This window comes from Oncorhynchus nerka, linkage group LG7 (assembly GCF_034236695.1).
Source record: "Oncorhynchus nerka isolate Pitt River linkage group LG7, Oner_Uvic_2.0, whole genome shotgun sequence".
Classification (NCBI taxonomy): Eukaryota; Metazoa; Chordata; class Actinopteri; order Salmoniformes; family Salmonidae; genus Oncorhynchus; species Oncorhynchus nerka.
The window spans coordinates 93185340-93212348 of NC_088402.1; the positions used below are offsets into that span (position 1 = coordinate 93185340).

A 27009-nucleotide genomic window follows, 5' to 3' on the forward strand; every position below is an offset into this window, starting at 1 on the left:
ACCAAAATACTGCACCAAAATGGAGGATGAGTGGCACACTGCACCAAAATACTGCACCAAAATGGAGGATGAGTGGCACACTGTACTGCACCAAAATGGAGGATGAGTGGCACACTGTACTGCAGGCCAAAATGGAGGATGAGTGGCACACTGTACTGCAGGCCAAAATGGAGGATGAGTGGCACACTGTACTGCAGGCCAAAATGGAGGATGAGTGGCACACTGTACTGCAGGCCAAAATGGAGGATGAGTGGCACACTGTACTGCACCAAAATGGAGGATGAGTGGCACACTGTACTGCAGGCCAAAATGGAGGATGAGTGGCACACTGTACTGATGAGTGGCACACTGTACTGCAAAATGGAGGATGAGTGGCACACTGTACTGCACCAAAATGGAGGATGAGTGGCACACTGTACTGCAGGCCAAAATGGAGGATGAGTGGCACACTGTACTGCAGGCCAAAATGGAGGATGAGTGGCACACTGTACTGCACCAAAATGGAGGATGAGTGGCACACTGTACTGCACTGTACTGCACCAAAATGGAGGATGAGTGGCACACTGTACTGCACCAAAATGGAGGATGAGTGGCACACTGTACTGCACCAAAATGGAGGATGAGTGGCACACTGTACTGCACCAAAATGGAGGCTGTGTCACACGATACTGCACCAAAATGGAGGATGAGTGGCACACTGTACTGCACCAAAATGGAGGATGTGTGCACACTGTACAAAATGGAGGATGAGTGGCACACTGTACTGCACCAAAATGGAGGATGAGTGGCACACTATACTGCACCAAAATGGAGGATGAGTGGCACACTGTACTGCACCAAAATGGAGGATGAGTGGCACACTGTACTGCACCAAAATGGAGGATGAGTGGCACACTGTACTGCACCAAAATGGAGGATGTGGCACACTATACTGCACCAAAATGGAGGATTAGTGGCACACTCTACTGCACCAAAATGGAGGATGAGTGGCACACTGTACTGCAGGCCAAAATGGAGGATGTGGCACACTGTACTGCATGCCAAAATGGAGGATGAGTGGCACACTGTACTGCACCAAAATGGAGGATGAGTGGCACACTGTACTGCACCAAAATGGAGGATGAGTGGCACACTGTACTGCACCAAAATGGAGGATGAGTGGCACACTGTACTGCACCAAAATGGAGGATGAGTGGCACACTGTACTGCACCAAAATGGAGGATGAGTGGCACACTGTACTGCAGGCCAAAATGGAGGATGAGTGGCACACTGTACTGCACCAAAATGGAGGATGAGTGGCACACTGTACTGCAGGCCAAAATGGAGGATGAGTGGCACACTGTACTGCACCAAAATGGAGGATGAGTGGCACACTGTACTGCACCAAAATGGAGGATGAGTGGCACACTGTACTGCACCAAAATGGAGGCTGCGTCACATGATACTGCACCAAAATGGAGGATGAGTGGCACACTGTACTGCAGGCCAAAATGGAGGATGTGGCACACTGTACTGCAGGGCAAAATGGAGGATGAGTGGCACACTGTACTGCACCAAAATGGAGGATGAGTGGCACACTGTACTGCACCAAAATGGAGGCTGTGTCACACGATACTGCACCAAAATGGAGGATGAGTGGCACACTGTACTGCACCAAAATGGAGGCTGTGTCACACGATACTGCACCAAAATGGAGGATGAGTGGCACACTGTACTGCACCAAAATGGAGGATGAGTGGCACACTGTACTGCACCAAAATGGAGGATGAGTGGCACACGATACTGCAGGCCAAAATGGAGGATGTGGCACACTGTACTGCAGGCCAAAATGGAGGCTGAGTGGCACACTGTACTGCAGGCCAAAATGGAGGATGAGTGGCACACAGTACTGCAGGCCAAAATGGAGGATGAGTGGCACACTGTACTGCACCAAAATGGAGGATGAGTGGCACACTGTACTGCAGGCCAAAATGGAGGATGAGTGGCACACTGTACTGCACCAAAATGGAGGATGAGTGGCACACTGTACTGCACCAAAATGGAGGATGTGGCACACTATACTGCACCAAAATGGAGGATGTGGCACACTGTACTGCACCAAAATGGAGGCTGAGTGGCACACTGTACTGTACCATAATGGAGGATGAGTGGCACACTGTACTGCACCAAAATGGAGGATGAGTGGCACACTGTACTGCACCAAAATGGAGGATGAGTGGCACACTATACTGCAGGCCAAAATGGAGGATGAGTGGCACACTGTACTGCAGGCCAAAATAGTGGATGAGTGGCACACTGTACTGCAGGCCAAAATGGAGGATGAGTGGCACACTGTACTGCACCAAAATGGAGGATGAGTGGCACACTGTACTGCAGGCCACAATGGAGGATGAGTGGCACACTGTACTGCACCAAAATGGAGGATGAGTGGCACACTGTACTGCACCAAAATGGAGGATGAGTGGCACACTGTACTGCACCAAAATGGAGGATGAGTGGCACACTATACTGCACCAAAATGGAGGCTGCGTCACATGATACTGCACCAAAATGGAGGATGAGTGGCACACTGTACTGCACCAAAATGGAGGCTGTCACACGATACTGCACCAAAATGGAGGATGAGTGGCACACTGTACTGCAGGCCAAAATGGAGGATGAGTGGCACACTGTACTGCAGGCCAAAATGGAGGATGAGTGGCACACTGTACTGCAGGCCAAAATGGAGGATGAGTGGCACACTGTACTGCAGGCCAAAATGGAGGATGTGGCACACTGTACTGCAGGCCAAAATGGAGGATGAGTGGCACACTGTACTGCACCAAAATGGAGGATGAGTGGCACACTGTACTGCACCAAAATGGAGGCTGTGTCACACGATACTGCACCAAAATGGAGGATGAGTGGCACACTGTAATGCACCAAAATGGAGGCTGTGTCACACGATACTGCACCAAAATGGAGGATGAGTGGCACACTGTACTGCACCAAAATGGAGGATGAGTGGCACACTGTACTGCACCAAAATGGAGGATGAGTGGCACACGATACTGCACCAAAATGGAGGATGAGTGGCACACTATACTGCACCAAAATGGAGGATGAGTGGCACACTGTACTGCACCAAAATGGAGGCTGAGTGGCACACTATACTGCACCAAAATGGAGGATGAGTGGCACACTGTACTGTACCATAATGGAGGATGAGTGGCACACTGTACTGCACCACAATGGAGGATGAGTGGCACACTGTACTGCACCACAATGGAGGATGAGTGGCACACTGTACTGCACCAAAATGGAGGATGAGTGGCACACTGTACTGCACCAAAATGGAGGATGTGGCACACTCTACTGCATGCCAAAATGGAGGATGAGTGGCACACTGTACTGCACCAAAATGGAGGATGAGTGGCACACTGTACTGCACCAAAATGGAGGATGAGTGGCACACTATACTGCACCAAAATGGAGGATGAGTGGCACACTGTACTGCACCAAAATGGAGGATGAGTGGCACACTGTACTGCACCAAAATGGAGGCTGAGTGGCACACTGTACTGCACCAAAATGGAGGATGAGTGGCACACTGTACTGTACCATAATGGAGGATGAGTGGCACACTGTACTGCACCAAAATGGAGGATGAGTGGCACACTGTACTGCACCAAAATGGAGGATGAGTGGCACACTATACTGCAGGCCAAAATGGAGGATGAGTGGCACACTGTACTGCAGGCCAAAATAGAGGATGAGTGGCACACTGTACTGCAGGCCAAAATGGAGGATGAGTGGCACACTGTACTGCACCAAAATGGAGGATGAGTGGCACACTGTACTGCACCAAAATGGAGGATGAGTGGCACACTGTACTGCACCAAAATGGAGGATGAGTGGCACACTGTACTGCACCAAAATGGAGGATGAGTGGCACACTATACTGCACCAAAATGGAGGCTGCGTCACATGATACTGCACCAAAATGGAGGATGAGTGGCACACTGTACTGCACCAAAATGGAGGCTGTGTCACACGATACTGCACCAAAATGGAGGATGAGTTGCACACTGTACTGCAGGCCAAAATGGAGGATGAGTGGCACACTGTACTGCAGTCCAAAATGGAGGATGAGTGGCACACTGTACTGCACCAAAATGGAGGATGAGTGGCACACTGTACTGCAGTCCAAAATGGAGGATGAGTGGCACACTGTACTGCACCAAAATGGAGGATGAGTGGCACACTGTACTGCACCAAAATGGAGGATGAGTGGCACACTGTACTGCACCAAAATGGAGGCTGTGTCACACGATACTGCACCAAAATGGAGGATGAGTGGCACACTGTACTGCAGGCCAAAATGGAGGATGAGTGGCACACTGTACTGCACCAAAATGGAGGCTGAGTGGCACACTATACTGCACCAAAATGGAGGATGAGTGGCACACTGTACTGCAGGCCAAAATGGAGGATGAGTGGCACACTGTACTGCAGGCCAAAATGGAGGATGAGTGGCACACTGTACTGCAGGCCAAAATGGAGGATGTGGCACACTGTACTGCACCAAAATGGAGGATGAGTGGCACACTGTACTGCAGGCCAAAATGGAGGATGAGTGGCACACTGTACTGCAGGCCAAAATGGAGGATGAGTGGCACACTGTACTGCAGGCCAAAATGGAGGATGAGTGGCACACTGTACTGCACCAAAATGGAGTCTGAGTGGCACACTGTACTGTACCATAATGGAGGATGAGTGGCACACTGTACTGCACCAAAATGGAGGATGAGTGGCACACTGTACTGCACCAAAATGGAGGATGAGTGGCACACTGTACTGCAGGCCAAAATGGAGGATGAGTGGCACACTGTACTGCAGGCCAAAATGGAGGATGAGTGGCACACTGTACTGCAGGCCAAAATGGAGGATGAGTGGCACACTGTACTGCAGGCCAAAATGGAGGATGAGTGGCACACTGTACTGCACCAAAATGGAGGATGAGTGGCACACTGTACTGCACCAAAATGGAGGATGAGTGGCACACTGTACTGCAGGCCAAAATGGAGGATGAGTGGCACACTGTACTGCAGGCCAAAATGGAGGATGAGTGGCACACTGTACTGCAGGCCAAAATGGAGGATGAGTGGCACACTGTACTGCACCAAAATGGAGGATGAGTGGCACACTGTACTGCAGGCCACAATGGAGGATGAGTGGCACACTGTACTGCACCAAAATGGAGGATGAGTGGCACACTGTACTGCACCAAAATGGAGGATGAGTGGCACACTGTACTGCACCAAAATGGAGGATGAGTGGCACACTGTACTGCACCAAAATGGAGGCTGTGTCACACGATACTGGACCAAAATGGAGGATGAGTGGCACACTGTACTGCACCAAAATGGAGGCTGTGTCACACGATACTGCACCAAAATGGAGGATGAGTGGCACACTGTACTGCACCAAAATGGAGGATGAGTGGCACACTGTACTGCACCAAAATGGAGGATGAGTGGCACACTGTACTGCACCAAAATGGAGGATGAGTGTCACACGATACTGCACCAAAATGGAGGATGAGTGGCACACTATACTGCACCACAATGGAGGATGAGTGGCACACTGTACTGCAGGCCACAATGGAGGATGAGTGGCACACTGTACTGCACCAAAATGGAGGATGAGTGGCACACTGTACTGCAGGCCAAAATGGAGGATGAGTGGCACACTGTACTGCAGGCCAAAATGGAGGATGAGTGGCACACTGTATTGCACCAAAATGGAGGATGAGTGGCACACTGTACTGCAGGCCACAATGGAGGATGAGTGGCACACTGTACTGCACCAAAATGGAGGATGAGTGGCACACTGTACTGCACCAAAATGGAGGATGAGTGGCACACTGTACTGCACCAAAATGGAGGATGAGTGGCACACTGTACTGTACCAAAATGGAGGCTGAGTGGCACACTGTACTGTACCATAATGGAGGATGAGTGGCACACTGTACTGCACCAAAATGGAGGCTAAGTGGCACAATCATTCAGGCTGCAGCTGTTTAAAGACTTTAGTCTGGTAAATGCATCCGACCTAAGAACATTTCCGAATGGTACTCTGAAGTATCCATTACAACAAGTACAACCACTTCTGGGGAAGGAAACCAGAGACTCTCTGATTAACTATTATCCAGCAGACGGACCGGCGATCGCAGAGAGGGACAACAAAGGCTCTCGTAAATACGTACATTTCAATTTATTTTCGAATGATCGGCTATTCATGTTAAAAGTATTTCATGACTGTAGTTATCAACTGTATTACAGTGAATCCTCTCTTGAGTTTCCCGCTCTTTTCCTGTCCCCGCCCCTTTCCTTTGTCTACCAAGCCGTCATGTCGGTTTGGTCCGCTAGGGACTTTTCTATCATGTCAGTCACCAATGTGTGTGTGTGTGTGTTTCTGTAACTCTGTGATTGATTAAGTTAGTTAGTAAATAAATAATGAAGCCAATTTATATATCACTGATTCATGATCTATGAGAGGGTTCGTGCAGACATCCAAGGGTATAATGCATGAATAAGTGACTGTAATCGATAAGATATGAAAATATCTGAAGAGTTCGTTCAGAAAATAGAAACTCTTTAAACATTTTCCCGTGGTGCCCCGACTTCCTAGTTAATTAAAGTTACATGATTAGTTTAATCGCGTAGTTAAATGACACACCGAGAATTGATTTGATAATGTATAGTCTTCATATTTAATGATAGTCAACGCTACGACAATGAGCACCATGAGTCAGCTAGGCTGTCCATACTGTCACACACACACACACAACTGAAACGTGCAGAACAACAAACACACAAATTAAGAAAATGACATGGCTTTCTACATCACAGCCATGCATTATCTACATACCAATATCAATATTCTATGGTGCAGTTAACATAGCCTGAGTTCCTGATCTGTTTGTGCTGTCTTGCCAACTCCCAACTTCCATAACAATGACAGCAAATGGAGATGGCAAGACAGCACAAACAGATCAGGAACTCAGGCTAGGATGGATGACTCAAAACGAGGATGAACAGTGGGTCATAGGCGGGTCCTTAGACCAGAGCAGGATCCACCAGGCTACATTCTGGGATGTATTCATTAGTCACACGCCGTTGCAAAAACAGTTTTGCAATGGAAAACGATTTGCAACGAGAACAAGTGTTTTCTATTGGACAAATTCTGTTTGGTTCCGTTTGGTCCCGTTTGGTTCCGGTTGGTCCCGTTTGGTCCCGTTTGGTTCCGTTTGGTCCCGGTTGGTTCCGTTTGGTCCCGGTTGGTTCCGTTTGGTCCCGGTTGGTTCCGTTCCGTTTGGTCCCGGTTGGTTTTCTTAGTGAATACACCCCTGGTTTAAGCAGCCTGGGATGAACATGAAGAACAGTCATACACACCGTGTACCCGTGCAGGGTCCACTAGGCTCTGACAGTCAAACATAAAAACCTGATTAAACCAACCTAAGTGCTACTCTCAACCAGGCTATGAAAAGCATTGGGGGCCAGTCAATCATAGACACCAGGCATGTCCCTGGACCAAAGCAGGGTCCACCAGGCTCTCTGACAGGGGCAGATCTACAGAGAATTCGACAGGAGGCTGGAGTCGCTGACGGGAATGTTTCCCTCCGTGCTGGGGGATAGGCAGCTCCGAGTGGTGGGCCGGCAGCGGCTCAGAGAACAAATAGGGATGGAGCAGGGCCTGAGAGAGAGAGACAGACAGACAGAGAGAGAGAGAGACAGAGACAGAGAGAGAAAGAGAGTTGAGAGAGAGAGAGAGAGAGAGACAGAGAGACAGACAGAGAGTTGAGAGAGAGAGAGAGACCGACAGAGAGAGAGACCGACAGAGAGAGAGAGAGAGAGACAGAGAGAAAGAGAGTTGAGAGAGAGAGACCGACAGAGAGAGAGACCGACAGAGAGAGACAGACAGAGAGAGAGACCGACAGAGAGAGAGACCGACAGAGAGAGACCGACAGAGAGAGAGACCGACAGAGAGAGAAAGAAAGTTGAGAGAGAGAGAGAGACCGACAGAGAGAGAGACCGACAGAGAGAGAGAGAGAGAGAGACAGAGAGAAAGAGAGTTGAGAGAGAGAGAGACCGACAGAGAGAGACAGACAGAGAGAGAGACCGACAGAGAGAGAGACCGACAGAGAGACCGACAGAGAGAGAAAGAGAGTTGAGAGAGAGAGAGAGACCGACAGAGAGAGAAAGAGAGTTGAGAGAGAGAGTTGAGAGAGAGAGAGACTGACAGAGAGAGAAAGAGAGTTGAGAGAGAGAGTGAGAGAGAGGTGCGTGTGAGACAAACTGAACTTCTGTTTCAACCTCTCATTCCTAGCCTGGCCGTCCCAGATCTGTGGCACTAGACATGGACTACAAGAGTTTGGCAAGACAACACAAACAGATCTGGAACCAGGCTCTCATCTTGTCTTTCAACTATCATAATGGGCTGGCAGACAGTTGAGGACGATAATCAGTTTGAAGCAGAGGTGTTCTTATGAATCAATGCAAACAAAACGCTTCCCTTCTATACAACGTATTAGAGGTTCTATTCTGTTATTCTAGAACCGTTTCTGACCTGTCTGGCGCTGATCCTCTGTTTAGAGGGGTAGACCAGGAACTTGTTGAGCAGGTCCACAGCCTGAGGTGAGGTATCAGGTACTATCTCCTCAAGAGGGATGGCAGGGTTCTCCTTAAAAGTGATCTTATTGTAGTCAGGCAGCTCTGTGATCTCCTGCAGAGACAGAGAGAGAGAGAGACCATAATTTGCAAATAAATTCATTAAAAATCCTACAATGTGATTTTCTAGATTTTTTTTCTCTCATTTTGTCTGTCATAGTTGAAGTGTACCTATGATGAAAATTACAGTCCTCTCTCATCTTTTTAAGTGGGAGAACTTGCACAATTGGTGGCTGACTAAATACATTTTTGCCCCACTGTACCCTCGTAAAACTGACTATCCTACCGATCCTAGACTTCGGCGATGTCATTTACAAAATTAGCCTCCAACCACTACTCAGCAAACTGGATGTAGTCTATCACAGTGCCATCCGTTTTGTCACCAAAACCCCATATACTACCCATCACTGGGACCTGTATGCTCTCGTTGGCTGGCCCCCGCTACATAGTCGTCGCCAGACCCACTGGCTCCAGGTCATCTACAAGTCTTTGCTAGGTAAAGCCCTGCCTTATCTCAGCTAACTGGTTACCATAGCAGTACCCACCCGTAGCACGTGCTCCACAGATATATTTCACTGGTCACCCCCAAAGCCAGTTCCTCCTTTGGTCATCTTTCCTTCCAGTTCTCGGCTGGAACAAATTGCAAAAATCACTGAAGCTGGAGACGCATATCTCCCTCACTAACTTTAAGCACCAGCTGTCAGAGCAGCTCACAGAAAACTGCACCTGTACATAGCCCATCTTGTAAATAGCCCATCCAACTACCTCATCCCCATACTGTTATTTTTTATTTTTTTACTCCTTTGCACCAGAGTATCTCTACTTGCACATTCATCTTCTGCAAATCTATCACTCCAGTGTTAAATTGCTCAATTGTAATTATTTCGCCACTATGGCCTATTTATTACCTCCCTAATCTAACCTCATTTGCAAACATTGTATATAGATGTGTTTCTATTGTGTTATTGACTGTGTTTGTTTATTCCATGTGTAACTCTGTGTTGTTGTTTATTCCATGTGTAACTCTGTGTTGTTGTTTATTCCATGTGTAACTCTGTGTTGTTGTTTATTCCATGTGTAACTCTGTGTTGTTGTTTATTCCATGTGTAACTCTGTGTTTGTTTATTCCATGTGTAACTCTGTGTTTGTTTATTCCATGTGTAACTCTGTGTTGTTGTTTATTCCATGTGTAACTCTGTGTTGTTGTTTATTCCATGTGTAACTCTGTGTTGTTGTTTATTCCATGTGTAACTCTGTGTTGTTGTTTATTCCATGTGTAACTCTGTGTTGTTGTTTATTCCATGTGTAACTCTGTGTTTGTTTATTCCATGTGTAACTCTGTGTTGTTGTTTATTCCATGTGTAACTCTGTGTTTGTTTATTCCATGTGTAACTCTGTGTTTGTTTATTCCATGTGTAACTCTGTGTTGTTGTTTATTCCATGTGTAACTCTGTGTTTGTTTATTCCATGTGTAACTCTGTGTTTGTTTATTCCATGTGTAACTCTGTGTTTGTTTATTCCATGTGTAACTCTGTGTTGTTGTTTATTCCATGTGTAACTCTGTGTTTGTTTATTCCATGTGTAACTCTGTGTTTGTTTATTCCATGTGTAACTCTGTGTTGTTGTTTATTCCATGTGTAACTCTGTGTTGTTGTTTATTCCATGTGTAACTCTGTGTTGTTGTTTATTCCATGTGTAACTCTGTGTTTGTTTATTCCATGTGTAACTCTGTGTTGTTGTTTATTCCATGTGTAACTCTGTGTTGTTGTTTATTCCATGTGTAACTCTGTGTTTGTTTATTCCATGTGTAACTCTGTGTTGTTGTTTATTCCATGTGTAACTCTGTGTTGTTGTTTATTCCATGTGTAACTCTGTGTTGTTGTTTATTCCATGTGTAACTCTGTGTTGTTGTTTATTCCATGTGTAACTCTGTGTTGTTGTTTATTCCATGTGTAACTCTGTGTTTGTTTATTCCATGTGTAACTCTGTGTTGTTGTTTATTCCATGTGTAACTCTGTGTTTGTTTATTCCATGTGTAACTCTGTGTTGTTGTTTATTCCATGTGTAACTCTGTGTTGTTGTTTATTCCATGTGTAACTCTGTGTTTGTTTATTCCATGTGTAACTCTGTGTTTGTTTATTCCATGTGTAACTCTGTGTTGTTGTTTATTCCATGTGTAACTCTGTGTTGTTGTTTATTCCATGCGTAACTCTGTGTTGTTGTTTATTCCATGTGTAACTCTGTGTTGTTGTTTATTCCATGTGTAACTCTGTGTTTGTTTATTCCATGTGTAACTCTGTGTTTGTTTATTCCATGTGTAACTCTGTGTTGTTTGTTTATTCCATGTGTAACTCTGTGTTTGTTTATTCCATGTGTAACTCTGTGTTGTTGTTTATTCCATGTGTAACTCTGTGTTGTTGTTTATTCCATGCGTAACTCTGTGTTGTTGTTTATTCCATGCGTAACTCTGTGTTTGTTTATTCCATGTGTAACTCAGTGTTGTTGTTTATTCCATGTGTAACTCTGTGTTGTTGTTTATTCCATGTGTAACTCTGTGTTGTTGTTTATTCCATGTGTAACTCTGTGTTGTTGTTTATTCCATGTGTAACTCTGTGTTGTTGTTTATTCCATGTGTAACTCTGTGTTGTTGTTTATTCCATGTGTAACTCTGTGTTGTTGTTTATTCCATGTGTAACTCTGTGTTGTTGTTTACTCCATGTGTAACTCTGTGTTGTTGTCGGTGTCACACTGCTTTGCTTTATCTTGGCCAGGTCGCAATTGTAAATGAGAACTTGTCCTCAACTGGCCTACCTGGTTAAATAAAGGTGAAATAAATAAAAAATAAATAAAAAATTTAAAGCTGTGAATGATCTGAGAGACAAGGCAAGAAGGGCATTCTACGCCATCAAAAGGAACATAAATTCAACATAAAACATTTGAATCTGGCTAAAAATACTTGAATCAGTTATAGAACCCATTGCCCTTTATGGTTGTGAGGTCTGGGGTCCGCTCACCAACCAGGAATTCACAAAATGGGACAAACACCAAATTGAGACCTTGCATGCAGAATTCTGCTAAAATATATTGGGTGTATAAAGTAAAACACCAAATAATGCATGCAGAGTAGAATTAGACCGATACCCACTAATCATCAAAATCCGGAAAAGACCTGTTAAATTATACAACCACCTAATTGCATTTACATTTAAGTCATTTAAAGCGATTCCCAAACCTTCCATAACAAAGCCATCACCTACAGAGAGATGAACCTGGAGAAGAGTCCCCTAAGCATGCTGGTCCTGGACAGCAACACAATTAGAACCCAACCAAATCATGAGAAAACAAAAAAGATAATTACTTGACACATTGGAAAGAGCAAACAATGCTATTTGGCCCGTAGTGGTCTGTAGTGACCCTAAACAGAGAGTACACAGTAGCAGAATACCTGACCACTGTGACTGACCCAATAGCAACATTACAGGGTCTGTAGTGACCCTAAACAGAGAGTAGCAGAATACCTGACCACTGTGACTGACCCAATAGCAACATTACAGGGTCTGTAGTGACCCTAAACATAGAGTACACAGTATCAGAATACCTGACCACTGTGACTGACCCAATAGCAACATTACAGGGTCTGTAGTGACCCTAAACAGAGAGTACACAGTATCAGAATACCTGACCACTGTGACTGACCCAATAGCAACATTACAGGGTCTGTAGTGACCCTAAACAGAGAGTACACAGTAGCAGAATACCTGACCACTGTGACTGACCCAATAGCAACATTACAGGGTCTGTAGTGACCCTAAACAGAGAGTACACAGTATCAGAATACCTGACCACTGTGACTGACCCTAAACAGAGAGTACACAGTATCAGAATACCTGACCACTGTGACTGACCCAATAGCAACATTACAGGGTCTGTAGTGACCCTAAACAGAGAGTACACAGTAGCAGAATACCTGACCACTGTGACTGACCCTAAACAGAGAGTACACAGTATCAGAATTCCTGACCACTGTGACTGACCCAATAGCAACATTACAGGGTCTGTAGTGACCCTAAACAGAGAGTACACAGTAGCAGAATACCTGACCACTGTGACTGACCCAATAGCAACATTACAGGGTCTGTAGTGACCCTAAACAGAGAGTACACAGTAGCAGAATACCTGACCACTGTGACTGACCCAATAGCAACATTACAGGGTCTGTAGTGACCCTAAACAGAGAGTAGCAGAATACCTGACCACTGTGACTGACCCAATAGCAACATTACAGGGTCTGTAGTGACCCTAAACATAGAGTACACAGTATCAGAATACCTGACCACTGTGACTGACCCAATAGCAACATTACAGGGTCTGTAGTGACCCTAAACAGAGAGTACACAGTATCAGAATACCTGACCACTGTGACTGACCCAATAGCAACATTACAGGGTCTGTAGTGACCCTAAACAGAGAGTACACAGTAGCAGAATACCTGACCACTGTGACTGACCCAATAGCAACATTACAGGGTCTGTAGTGACCCTAAACAGAGAGTACACAGTATCAGAATACCTGACCACTGTGACTGACCCTAAACAGAGAGTACACAGTATCAGAATACCTGACCACTGTGACTGACCCAATAGCAACATTACAGGGTCTGTAGTGACCCTAAACAGAGAGTACACAGTAGCAGAATACCTGACCACTGTGACTGACCCTAAACAGAGAGTACACAGTATCAGAATTCCTGACCACTGTGACTGACCCAATAGCAACATTACAGGGTCTGTAGTGACCCTAAACAGAGAGTACACAGTAGCAGAATACCTGACCACTGTGACTGACCCAATAGCAACATTACAGGGTCTGTAGTGACCCTAAACATAGAGTACACAGCAGCAGAATACCTGACCACTGTGACTGACCCAATAGCAACATTACAGGGTCTGTAGTGACCCTAAACAGAGAGTATCAGAATACCTGACCACTGTGACTGACCCAATAGCAACATTACAGGGTCTGTAGTGACCCTAAACATAGAGTACACAGTATCAGAATACCTGACCACTGTGACTGACCCAATAGCAACATTACAGGGTCTGTAGTGACCCTAAACAGAGAGTACACAGTAGCAGAATACCTGACCACTGTGACTGACCCTAAATGAAGGAAAGCTTTGACTAGTGTTAGGTTCTAATTTTTCCAGAGTAAAAAGCTCACGGACACTAGAGAAGCTTAACCAAGTTTAATTCTTCCCAAAAGGTCTGTACAGCTGTAATTCAGACAACCAATACATTTCTTACCATCACAGGTATATATATATCCCACTTGAGACACTCCTCCTTCTCTCCAATCCTTACATCTTATGGTTCCACAGGAAGAGGGTAGTAGTAAATCCTTATTACTCCCTTCAGGGGATCTGACCTCACCTCCTGACCTCAACCCCTCCTTCACCTAGTCCACAGATGTCCATCCGCTTCCCCTTATAGCAATCCTGTGATCTCCTCCCGTCCACCCAGTACATTCCACAGCCACTTTTCTCTTTCTACAGATCTCACTCCTTCATATACTGATCTATCATGTCTTTAATATCTCAATGTTCAAAGTTTTGAATCCAACACTATGTACAGACCTGGTTCTCAAGAGAAGACAGGCTATGTGCACACTGCCCACAAAATGAGGTGGAAACTGAGCTACGGACGGACGGACGGATGGACAGGATGATGAACAAGAAGCCAAAGAGCCAAATCCCACTTCAGCCACCATTGTTGCTAAGCAGCACAGGTAATCAATGTCCTAGAATCACACAAACTGCTTCAATTAAAATCAATAATTGATTTCATTTAATTCAGAATGCTCTGAGTTGACTAGACTGAATGACGCAGAATGCTCTGAGTTGACTAGACTGAATGATGCAGAATGCTCTGAGTTGACTGGACTGAATGATGCAGAATGCTCTGAGTTGACTGGACTGAATGATGCAGAATGCTCTGAGTTGACTGGACTGAATGACGCAGAATGCTCTGAGTTGACTGGACTGAATGACGCAGAATGCTCTGAGTTGACTGGACTGAATGACGCAGAATGCTCTGAGTTGACTGGACTGAATGATGCAGAATGCTCTGAGTTGACTGGACTGAATGATGCAGAATGCTCTGAGTTGACTGGACTGAATGATGCAGAATGCTCTGAGTTGACTGGACTGAATGATGCAGAATGCTCTGAGTTGACTGGACTGAATGATGCAGAATGCTCTGAGTTGACTGGACTGAATGATGCAGAATGCTCTGAGTTGACTGGACTGAATGATGCAGAATGCTCTGAGTTGACTGGACTGGAATGATGCAGAATGCTCTGAGTTGACTGGACTGAATGACGCAGAATGCTCTGAGTTGACTGGACTGAATGATGCAGAATGCTCTGAGTTGACTGACTGAATGATGCAGAATGCTCTGAGTTGACTGGACTGAATGACGCAGAATGCTCTGAGTTGACTGGACTGAATGACGCAGAATGCTCTGAGTTGACTGGACTGAATGACGAGAATGCTCTGAGTTGACTGGACTGAATGACGCAGAATGCTCTGAGTTGACTGGACTGAATGACAGAATGCTCTGAGTTGACTGGACTGAATGATGCAGAATGCTCTGAGTTGACTGGACTGAATGATGCAGAATGCTCTGAGTTGACTGGACTGAATGACGCAGAATGCTCTGAGTTGACTGGACTGAATGACGCAGAATGCTCTGAGTTGACTGGACTGAATGACGAGAATGCTCTGAGTTGACTGGACTGAATGACGCAGAATGCTCTGAGTTGACTGGACTGAATGACGAGAATGCTCTGAGTTGACTGGACTGAATGACGCAGAATGCTCTGAGTTGACTGGACTGAATGATGCAGAATGCTCTGAGTTGACTGGACTGAATGATGCAGAATGCTCTGAGTTGACTAGACTGAATGACGCAGAATGCTCTGAGTTGACTGGACTGAATGATGCAGAATGCTCTGAGTTGACTGGACTGAATGACGCAGAATGCTCTGAGTTGACTGGACTGAATGACGCAGAATGCTCTGAGTTGACTGGACTGAATGACGCAGAATGCTCTGAGTTGACTGGACTGAATGACGCAGAATGCTCTGAGTTGACTGGACTGAATGACGCAGAATGCTCTGAGTTGACTGGACTGAATGACGCAGAATGCTCTGAGTTGACTGGACTGAATGACGCAGAATGCTCTGAGTTGACTGGACTGAATGATGCAGAATGCTCTGAGTAACATTAAGCCAATATGTTTGTTTTGATTGACAGACAGTTAAACCCATTTTTATAACTACTACTGAAGTGGTGTAAAGTACGTCAGTAAGATACTTTAAAGTACTACTAATATGCAGTAGAATATCCCTCAAACTGACAACTGGGTACTTTATCCACCCATGCTACCTAATATGCAGTAGAATATCCCTCAAACTGACAACTGGGTACTTTATCCACCCATGCTACCTAATATGCAGTAGAATATCCCTCAAACTGACAATTGGGTACTTTTTCCACCCATGCTACCTAATATGCAGTAGAATATCCCTCAAACTGTGTGTATGGACAGAGAGCAGATAGACAGATGGACAGAGAGCAGATGGACAGAGAGCAGATAGACAGATGGACAGAGAGCAGATGGACAGAGAGCAGATAGACAGATGGACAGAGAGCAGATAGACAGATGGACAGAGAGCAGATAGACAGATGGACAGAGAGCAGATAGACAGATGGACAGAGAGCAGATAGACAGATGGACAGAGAGCAGATAGACAGATGGACAGAGAGCAGATGGACAGAGAGCAGATGGACAGATGGACAGAGAGCAGATAGACAGATGGACAGAGAGCAGATGGACAGAGAGCAGATGGACAGATGGACAGAGAGCAGATGGACAGATGGACAGAGAGCAGATAGACAGATGGACAGAGAGCAGATGGACAGAGAGCAGATGAACAGAGAGCAGATGGACAGAGAGCAGATGAACAGAGAGCAGATGGACAGAGAGCAGATGAACAGAGAGCAGATGGACAGAGAGCAGATGAACAGAGAGCAGATGGACAGATGGACAGAGAGCAGATGGACAGGTAGACAGATGGACAGAGAGCAGATGGACAGATGGACAGAGAGCAGATGGACAGATGGACAGAGAGCAGTCTCACCGGCCACATGCGCTGGTTAGGTGTCCCCAGGACGCGGAGAACACAGCACAACTGTTCTATGTCATTCTCTCCAGGGAACAGAGGGGAGTTATTCAGAAGTTCCCCAAAGATACATCCTACTGCCCTGTGGACAGGAGAGACTGGGGTTAGATACATCAGGAGAGACTGGGGTTAGATACATCAGGAGAGACTGGGGTTAGATACATCCCACTGCCCTGTGGACAGGAGAGACTGGGGTTAGATACATCAGGAGAGACTTGGGTTAGATACATCAGGAGAGACTGGGGTTAGATACATCAGGAGAGACTGGGGTTAGATACATCAGGAGAGACTGGGGTTAGATACATCAGGAGAGACTGGGGTTAGATACATCCTACTGCCCTGTGGACAGGAGAGACTGGGGTTAGATACATCAGGAGAGACTGGGGTTAGATACATCCCACTGCCCTGTGGACAGGAGAGACTGGGGTTAGATACATCAGGAGAGACTGGGGTTAGATACATCAGGAGAGACTGGGGTTAGATACATCAGGAGAGACTGGGGTTAGATACATCAGGAGACACGGGTTAGATACATCAGGAGAGACTGGGGTTAGATACATCAGGAAACACCTTATCATTACTGCCATCTGCTCTACAGGAAACACCTTATCATTACTGCCATCTGCTCTACAGGAAACACCTTATCATTACTGCCATCTGCTCTACAGGAGACACCTTATCATTACTGCCATCTGCTCTACAGGAAACACCTTATCATTACTGCCATCTGCTCTACAGGAAACACCTTATCATTACTCCCATCTGCTCTACAGGAAACACCTTATCATTACTGCCATCTGCTCTACAGGAAACACCTTATCATTACTGCCATCTGCTCTACAGGAAACACCTTATCATTACTGCCATCTGCTCTACAGGAAACACCTTATCATTACTGCCATCTGCTCTACAGGAAACACCTTATCATTACTGCCATCTGCTCTACAGGAAACACCTTATCATTACTGCCATCTGCTCTACAGGAAACACCTTATCATTACTGCCATCTGCTCTACAGGAAACACCTTATCATTACTGCCATCTGCTCTACAGGAAACACCTTATCATTACTGCCATCTGCTCTACAGGAAACACCTTATCATTACTGCCATCTGCTCTACAGGAGACACCTTATCATTACTGCCATCTGCTCTACAGGAAACACCTTATCATTACTGCCATCTGCTCTACAGGAAACACCTTATCATTACTCCCATCTGCTCTACAGGAAACACCTTATCATTACTGCCATCTGCTCTACAGGAAACACCTTATCATTACTGCCATCTGCTCTACAGGAAACACCTTATCATTACTGCCATCTGCTCTACAGGAAACACCTTATCATTACTGCCATCTGCTCTACAGGAAACACCTTATCATTACTGCCATCTGCTCTACAGGAAACACCTTATCATTACTGCCATCGGCTCTACAGGAAACACCTTATTACTGCCATCTGCTCTACAGGAAACACCTTATCATTACTGCCATCGGCTCTACAGGAAACACCTTATCATTACTGCCATCTGCTCTACAGGAAACACCTTATCATTACTGCCATCTGCTCTACAGGAAACTACCTTATCATTACTGCCATCTGCTCTAGTGTTGTATACAGTAGATAACAAATGGCTGATTTACTGAGCTGCCTCGTTACACATTATCACTGACCAGTTATTATAGGATTCGATATCAAATGAAAGCGTTAAAAATCAATGAATCTGTTTGATTGATTGATTCATGAATCGATCAGCGACAGGCGAAACAGAATCCTCTTACCAGAGATCTACACCTTCGTCGTATTTTCTTGCCCCATAGAGCAGTTCTGGTGCTCGATACCACCTGAGAACAGACAGAGAGTGATTATTATTGGCTCCTATTATAATACCCACATGGGGTGGACGAGCTGGAGAAGACTGCTCTGAACAGAGTGCGATGGAGGGGAGGCGTCGGGGGCGTAAGTAAGTCATGATTTCCTCAGCTAAGACGTGTTTGCACAGGCAGCCCAATTCTGATCTTTTTTTATTTTTCACCTATTTTTATTTTATTTTTGACCAATCAGATCAGCTGTGAAAAAGACGATGATGTGATAAGTACTGATGTTATTGGTCAGAAGTCCAATTAGTGAAAAAAAAAAAGGATCACAGCCCCATGTAAGCCTGCAGTGAACGGGGCAAACCGGTTTGTATTGGTATGCAGTGAACGGGGCAAACCGGTTTGTATTGGTATGCAGTGAACGGGGCAAACCGGTTTGTATTGGTATGCAGTGAACGGGGCAAACCGGTTTGTATTGGTATGCAGTGACGGAGGGCAAATGGTTTGTATTGGTATGCAGTGAGCGGGCAAACGGTTTGTATTGGTATGCAGTGAACGGGCAAACCGGTTTGTATTGGTATGCAGTGAACGGGGCAAGATGGTTTGTATTGGTATGCAGTGAACGGGCAAACCGGTTTGTATTGGTATGCAGTGAACAGGGCAAACCGGTTTGTATTGGTATGCAGTGAACAGGGCAAATGGTTTGTATTGGTATGCAGTGAACAGGGCAAACCGGTTTGTATTGGTATGCAGTGAGCAGGGCAAAGTTTGTATTGGTATGCAGTGAACAGGGCAAACCGGTTTGTATTGGTATGCAGTGAACGGGCAAAGAGTTTGTATTGGTATGCAGTGAACGGGCAAACCGGTTTGTATTGGTATGCAGTGAACGGGGCAAACGGTTTGTATTGGTATGCAGTGAACGGGCAAACCGGTTTGTATTGGTATGCAGTGAACGGGCAAACTGGTTTGTATTGGTATGCAGTGAACGGGCAAGCAGTTTGTATTGGTATGCAGTGAACGGGCAAATGGCTTTGTATTGGTATGCAGGGTACCTGGTGGCCACCTGATCACAGCCCCATGTAAGCCTGCAGTGAACGGGGCAAACCGGTTTGTATTGGTATGCAGTGAACGGGGCAAACCGGTTTGTATTGGTATGCAGTGAACGGGGCAAACCGCTTTGTATTGGTATGCAGTGAACGGGGCAAACTGGTTTGTATTGGTATGCAGTGAACGGGGCAAACTGGTTTGTATTGGTATGCAGTGAACGGGGCAAACCGGTTTGTATTGGTATGCAGGGTACCTGGTGGCCACCTGATCACAGCCCCATGTAAGCCTGCAGTGAACGGGGCAAACCGGTTTGTATTGGTATGCAGTGAACGGGGCAAACCGGTTTGTATTGGTATGCAGGGTACCTGGTGGCCACCTGATCACAGCCCCATGTAAGCCTGCAGTGAACGGGGCAAACCGGTTTGTATTGGTATGCAGTGAACGGGGCAAACCGCTTTGTATTGGTATGCAGTGAACGGGGCAAACCGCTTTGTATTGGTATGCAGTGAACGGGGCAAACCGGTTTGTATTGGTATGCAGTGAACGGGGCAAACCGGTTTGTATTGGTATGCAGTGAACGGGGCAAACCGGTTTGTATTGGTATGCAGTGAACGGGGCAAACCGGTTTGTATTGGTATGCAGTGAACGGGGCAAACTGGGTTTGTATTGGTATGCAGTGAACGGGGCAAACCGGTTTGTATTGGTATGCAGTGAACGGGGCAAACCGGTTTGTATTGGTATGCAGTGAACGGGGCAAACCGGTTTGTATTGGTATGCAGTGAACGGGGCAAACCGGTTTGTATTGGTATGCAGTGAACGGGGCAAACCGGTTTGTATTGGTATGCAGTGAACGGGCAAACCGGTTTGTATTGGTATGCAGTGAACGGGCAAACCGGGGTGTATTGGTATGCAGTGAACGGGCAAACCGCTTTGTATTGGTATGCAGGGTACCTGGTGGCCACCTGATCACAGCCCCATGTAAGCCTGCAGTGAACGGGGCAAACCGGTTTGTATTGGTATGCAGTGAACGGGGCAAACCGGTTTGTATTGGTATGCAGTGAACGGGGCAAACCGCTTTGTATTGGTATGCAGTGAACGGGCAAACTGGTTTGTATTGGTATGCAGTGAACGGGCAAACCGGTTTGTATTGGTATGCAGTGAACGGGCAAACACGGTTTGTATTGGTATGCAGTGAACGGGGCAAACCCTTTGTATTGGTATGCAGTGAACGGGCAAACTGGTTTGTATTGGTATGCAGTGAACGGGCAAACCGGTTTGTATTGGTATGCAGTGAACGGGGCAAACACGGTTTGTATTGGTATGCAGTGAACGGGCAAACACGGTTTGTATTGGTATGCAGTGAACGGGCAAACCGGTTTGTATTGGTATGCAGTGAACGGGCAAACCGGTTTGTATTGGTATGCAGTGAACAGGGCAAACCGGTTTGTATTGGTATGCAGTGAACGGGCAAACCGGTTTGTATTGGTATGCAGTGAACGGGCAAACCGGTTTGTATTGGTATGCAGTGAACGGGGCAAACCGGTTTGTATTGGTATGCAGTGCTCGGGGCAAACACCGGTTTGTATTGGTATGCAGTGCTCTACAGCAAACCGGTTTGTATTGGTATGCAGTGAACGGGCAAACCGGTTTGTATTGGTATGCAGTGAACGGGCAAACCGGTTTGTATTGGTATGCAGTGAACGGGGCAAACCGGTTTGTATTGGTATGCAGTGAACGGGGCAAACCGGTTTGTATTGGTATGCAGTGAACGGGGCAAACCGGTTTGTATTGGTATGCAGTGAACGGGGCAAACCGGTTTGTATTGGTATGCAGTGAACGGGGCAAACCGGTTTGTATTGGTATGCAGTGAACGGGGCAAACCGGTTTGTATTGGTATGCAGTGAATTGATTGGGCAAACCGGTTTGTATTGGTATGCAGTGAACGGGGCAAACCGGTTTGTATTGGTATGCAGTGAACGGGGCAAACCGGTTTGTATTGGTATGCAGTGAACGGGGCAAACCGGTTTGTATTGGTATGCAGTGAACGGGGCAAACTGGTTTGTATTGGTATGCAGTGAACGGGGCAAACCGGTTTGTATTGGTATGCAGTGAACGGGGCAAACCGCTTTGTATTGGTATGCAGGGTACCTGGTGGCCACCTGATCACAGCCCCATGTAAGCCTGCAGTGAACGGGGCAAACCGGTTTGTATTGGTATGCAGTGAACGGGGCAAACCGGTTTGTATTGGTATGCAGGGTACCTGGTGGCCACCTGATCACAGCCCCATGTAAGCCTGCAGTGAACGGGGCAAACCGGTTTGTATTGGTATGCAGTGAACGGGGCAAACCGGTTTGTATTGGTATGCAGTGAACGGGGCAAACCGCTTTGTATTGGTATGCAGTGAACGGGGCAAACCGCTTTGTATTGGTATGCAGTGAACGGGGCAAACCGGTTTGTATTGGTATGCAGTGAACGGGCAAACCGGTTTGTATTGGTATGCAGTGAACGGGCAAACCGGTTTGTATTGGTATGCAGTGAACGGGCAAACCGGTTTGTATTGGTATGCAGTGAACGGGCAAACCGGTTTGTATTGGTATGCAGTGAACGGGCAAACCGGTTTGTATTGGTATGCAGTGAACGGGCAAACCGGTTTGTATTGGTATGCAGTGAACGGGGCAAACCGGTTTGTATTGGTATGCAGTGAACGGGGCAAACCGGTTTGTATTGGTATGCAGTGAACGGGGCAAACCGGTTTGTATTGGTATGCAGTGAACGGGGCAAACCGGTTTGTATTGGTATGCAGTGAACGGGGCAAACCGCTTTGTATTGGTATGCAGTGAACGGGGCAAACCGCTTTGTATTGGTATGCAGGGTACCTGGTGGCCACCTGATCACAGCCCCATGTAAGCCTGCAGTGAACGGGGCAAACCGGTTTGTATTGGTATGCAGTGAACGGGGCAAACCGGTTTGTATTGGTATGCAGTGAACGGGGCAAACTGGTTTGTATTGGTATGCAGTGAACGGGGCAAACCGGTTTGTATTGGTATGCAGGGTACCTGGTGGCCACCTGATCACAGCCCCATGTAAGCCTGCAGTGAACGGGGCAAACCGGTTTGTATTGGTATGCAGTGAACGGGGCAAACCGGTTTGTATTGGTATGCAGGGTACCTGGTGGCCACCTGATCACAGCCCCATGTAAGCCTGCAGTGAACGGGGCAAACCGGTTTGTATTGGTATGCAGTGAACGGGGCAAACCGGTTTGTATTGGTATGCAGTGAACGGGGCAAACCGGTTTGTATTGGTATGCAGTGAACGGGGCAAACCGCTTTGTATTGGTATGCAGTGAACGGGGCAAACCGGTTTGTATTGGTATGCAGTATTGGTAAGTGAACGGGCAAACCGGTTTGTATTGGTATGCAGTGAACGGGGCAAACCGGTTTGTATTGGTATGCAGTGAACGGGGCAAACTGGTTTGTATTGGTATGCAGTGAACGGGGCAAACCGGTTTGTATTGGTATGCAGGGTATCTGGTGGACACCTGATCACAGCCCCATGTAAGCCTGCAGTGAACGGGGCAAACCGGTTTGTATTGGTATGCAGTGAACGGGGCAAACCGGTTTGTATTGGTATGCAGGGTACCTGGTGGCCACCTGATGGCTGTAGAGATGCTCTCCGTCGTTGTTGAAAAGTCTGGCCAGGCCAAAGTCTGCTATCTTCAGATGACCTGTAGAGCTGATGAGCAGGTTGGCTGGTTTCAGATCCTGCAGAGAGAGAAAAACACAACACCTTATGATATAGCTTATAACCAGGGAACCATGCAGACACAATGTGTGTGTGTGTGTGTATGTGTGTGTTTGTGTGTGTGTTATAAGGACGTGAGTGACGTCACATTGTGTGTGTGTGTGTGTGTGTGTGTGTGTGTGTCTCACTCTGTGCATGATGGAGTTCTCGTGGCAGAAGGCAACCCCTTTCAGCAGCATCATCATGTAACCTTTGACATGTGCCTCGGTGAGAGGCCTCTGAGAGTTCCTGATGACCTCAGAGAGGTCAGAGAGCATGTACTCAAACACCAAGACGAACCCTGTACCATGGGGAAACACGTTCTTGAGCTTCACCACCTACAACACATGGGGATGGAAGGAAAGTGTTTCTCAAGAGTAGCCGTGATAGCGGCTTGTTATCCGTCAGAGGGGGTGTACAAGTGTAACGGATGTGAAACGGCTAGCTTAGTTAGCGGCGGCTTGTTATCCGTCAGAGGGGGTGTACAAGTGTAACAGATGTGAAACGGCTAGCTTAGTTAGCGGTGGCTTGTTATCCGTCAGAGGGGGTGTACAAGTGTAACGGATGTGAAACGGTTAGCTTAGTTAGCGGCGGCTTGTTATCCGTCAGAGGGGGTGTACAAGTGTAACAGATGTGAAACGGCTAGCTTAGTTAGCGGCGGCTTGTTATCCGTCAGAGGGTGTACAAGTGTAACTAGCTTAGTTAGCGGTGGCTTGTTATCCGTCAGAGGGGGTGTACAAGTGTAACGGATGTGAAACGGCTAGCTTAGTTAGCGGTGGCTTGTTATCCGTCAGAGGGGGTGTACAAGTGTAACGGATGTGAAACGGCTAGCTTAGTTAGCGGTGGCTTGTTATCCGTCAGAGGGGGTGTACAAGTGCAATTACAAAATAAACTTGGGCAACATTCTGAGGGTTAGGCTATATCAATTATATATATTTTTTTTAATGTAACCTTTATTTATCTAGGCAAGTCAGTTAAGAACAAATTCTTATTTATAATGACGGCCTACTCCGGCCAAACCCGGACGACGCTGGGCCAATTATGCTCCGCCCTATGGGACTCCCAATCACGGCCGGATGTGATATAGCCTGGATTCGAACCGGGGACTGTAGTGACGCCTCTTGCATTGAGATGTAGTGCCTAAGACCGCTCGGGATAACTCACATATTGGTTGTCTTCAATCTCCTGTAAAGCCTTGATCTCTCTGAGGGCTTGGTTGGGGATCCCATCCTCCAACTTTCTCAGAGCTACTTTCTTCAGAGCCACAGTCTCTCCAGTCTAAATGACAACAGAAAAGAGCGTAACGTAAAGACACTGCTTGAAAATGTTATATTACTTGACTGTCTAATTGCCAAACAGGGTGGGTATATCATTTAAGAACTATAATAACTAGGCATCAACTCATCACATAGCTTACTCTTAATGTTTACAAAGTTATTTACAACATTTTTGGGGGAATATATTCCTGTTCGGGAATATTTAAAAAATTATACCCACCCAGCCAAAGAAGAGCTAACTATCTACAGTAGACATCGAACGTTAGTTATCTAGCTGAGTTAATAAGTCAAATAAACAGATTTGAATTCATACCTCGATATGTTTTGCTTTGAAAACAATGCCATGGGCTCCTTCTCCTATTCTACCCAAAATACTATATTGATCCATGGTAGCTGAACACTCTTGTTGATTAAAACGCCTGGCTTTTTCAACCAAATGTTTTTTTTAAATAAATAAAAAACGTAATTAAGAACATCTACAAATTTCTGGTATATCTAATACATCGTGTAATACAGTAAACTAGCTATCAATGTAGAGAATAGTTTTTATCTCCCTAGTAATAAATGCTAGGTGACGGTTTTTACATTGACGACAGTGTTGTTATCACGTGACCATAATGGCAGCCTGCAATGGTCTGCTGCAGAAGACAGGGGGCGCTGTTGTATCGGCATCAGTCTTCTAGCTTCTACCTGATGGGAAAACATATTTGCTTGAACTGATTTCATTGTGCGTACAGCACAGGAGGTTGGTGGCACCTTAATTAGGGAGGACGGGGCTCGTGGTAATGACTGGAGTGAGTGGACTCAGTGGAATGGTATCAAATATATTAAACACATGGGATTACAGGTGTTCGATGCTTGTCCATTTGCTTCCTTTTTGGCCATTATTATGAGCCGTTCTCCCCTCAGCAGTACATGGCCATGATGTTCAAAAGTTCATAGGTCAGATTCTAATAATCGCAGTGGTTGTCGAGGGTGCAACAGGTCAACACCTCAGGAGTAAATGTCAGTTGGCTTCTCATAGCCGATCATTCCGAGTTACTCACCAAAGCTGTAGGCTACAGATTCATGTTATTAACTAGGCCTATATCTTTGTTTAATATAATTAATAAATCAGTTAATTAAGAATAAAAAATATTATTTTGTGAGAAATATAAGGTATTTTTTACATGTGGCAATAAAGTTGACTAAAGTACAAGTTCATCTTTTTTTGTAGGTATTTTCACTTGGTAATGAGTAATAAGTAATAACATAGAAATACATTACATAGAAATACGATCATTTTAACTAAACTAAATTCTGTGTAACGCCTATTAATTACATTGTACTTATACTCACATTTACATGTGTTTATTTTCTTGCTCGGATGGTGCTTCCAGAAGCTTCTAAATTAGCGCCAGGTTGTCAGGATGGGTAATGTACTGTATAAGTACACATTAATTACAACTAAGTACCCCTCAAGATACACTTCATTTTAACTAGCTTAACCTAGTAATTACATTGTACTCTGTGGTGTACTTATGGATGTATCCTTTCATTTGGATGGCAAGGAGGTTCAGGTTGTCATAATTGATCAAGTACATATTTATTATAAGTATTTTTAAAATTATTATTATAATCTGAGATGACACCCGTATGGTAGACCCCCAGTCAGTGAGGTCTGTTTCTATAAACCAAGGTAACCCAGTTGGAGGCCAGTGCGAGCAACACCATTGAATGGAGATTTTAACGAGTACGCATTCATGAGTAGGTAATTAGAGCCTCCTCTAAATCTTTGTCATCTCAAACACCCAGCGCATCTGTCCACAAGAGATTGCAACCTTGTGACAGTTATTACTGAATCGGATACAGTGCAGAAGTAACTAAACACTAAATTGGTGAATGTAGTGGACACTTGTAACAAGCACGGAAACAAGCATTTCAAATCAAACCAAATCAAATTGATTTGTCACATACACATGGTTAGCAGATGTTAATGCGAGTGTAGCGAAATGCTTGTGCTTCTAGTTCCGACAATGCAGTAATAACCAACAAGTAATCTAACTAACAATTCCAAAACTACTGTCTTATGCACAGTGTAAGGGGATAAGATTAGCATTTGTTGTCACACCTCTGTAATTACGTACAGCAATTA

General features: G+C 45.8%; 1 protein-coding gene across 4 annotated transcripts; it reads right to left on the reverse strand.

Annotated features, from left to right (window-relative positions):
• Positions 1-6731: 6731 nt before the first annotated feature.
• On the reverse strand, positions 6732-25482 carry cdk20 (cyclin dependent kinase 20). 4 transcript variants are annotated; one of them, XM_065020987.1, is made up of 9 exons: positions 25189-25481; positions 24763-24876; positions 23748-23936; positions 23458-23579; positions 18736-18798; positions 16912-17035; positions 8612-8767; positions 7501-7738; positions 6732-7405 (listed from the first exon to the last, which is right to left on the reverse strand). In XM_065020987.1, the coding sequence occupies exons 1-8, from the start codon at positions 25261-25263 to the stop codon at positions 7550-7552; spliced, it is 1032 nt and encodes a 343-aa protein (XP_064877059.1). In that variant the 5' UTR covers positions 25264-25481; the 3' UTR covers positions 6732-7405; positions 7501-7549. The 4 variants fall into 4 exon arrangements, with proteins under 4 accessions (XP_064877059.1, XP_064877056.1, XP_064877058.1 ...); XM_065020984.1 differs by having other exon boundaries at positions 6732-8280; positions 25189-25482; XM_065020986.1 differs by having other exon boundaries at positions 6732-7738.
• Positions 25483-27009: the final 1527 nt, after the last annotated feature.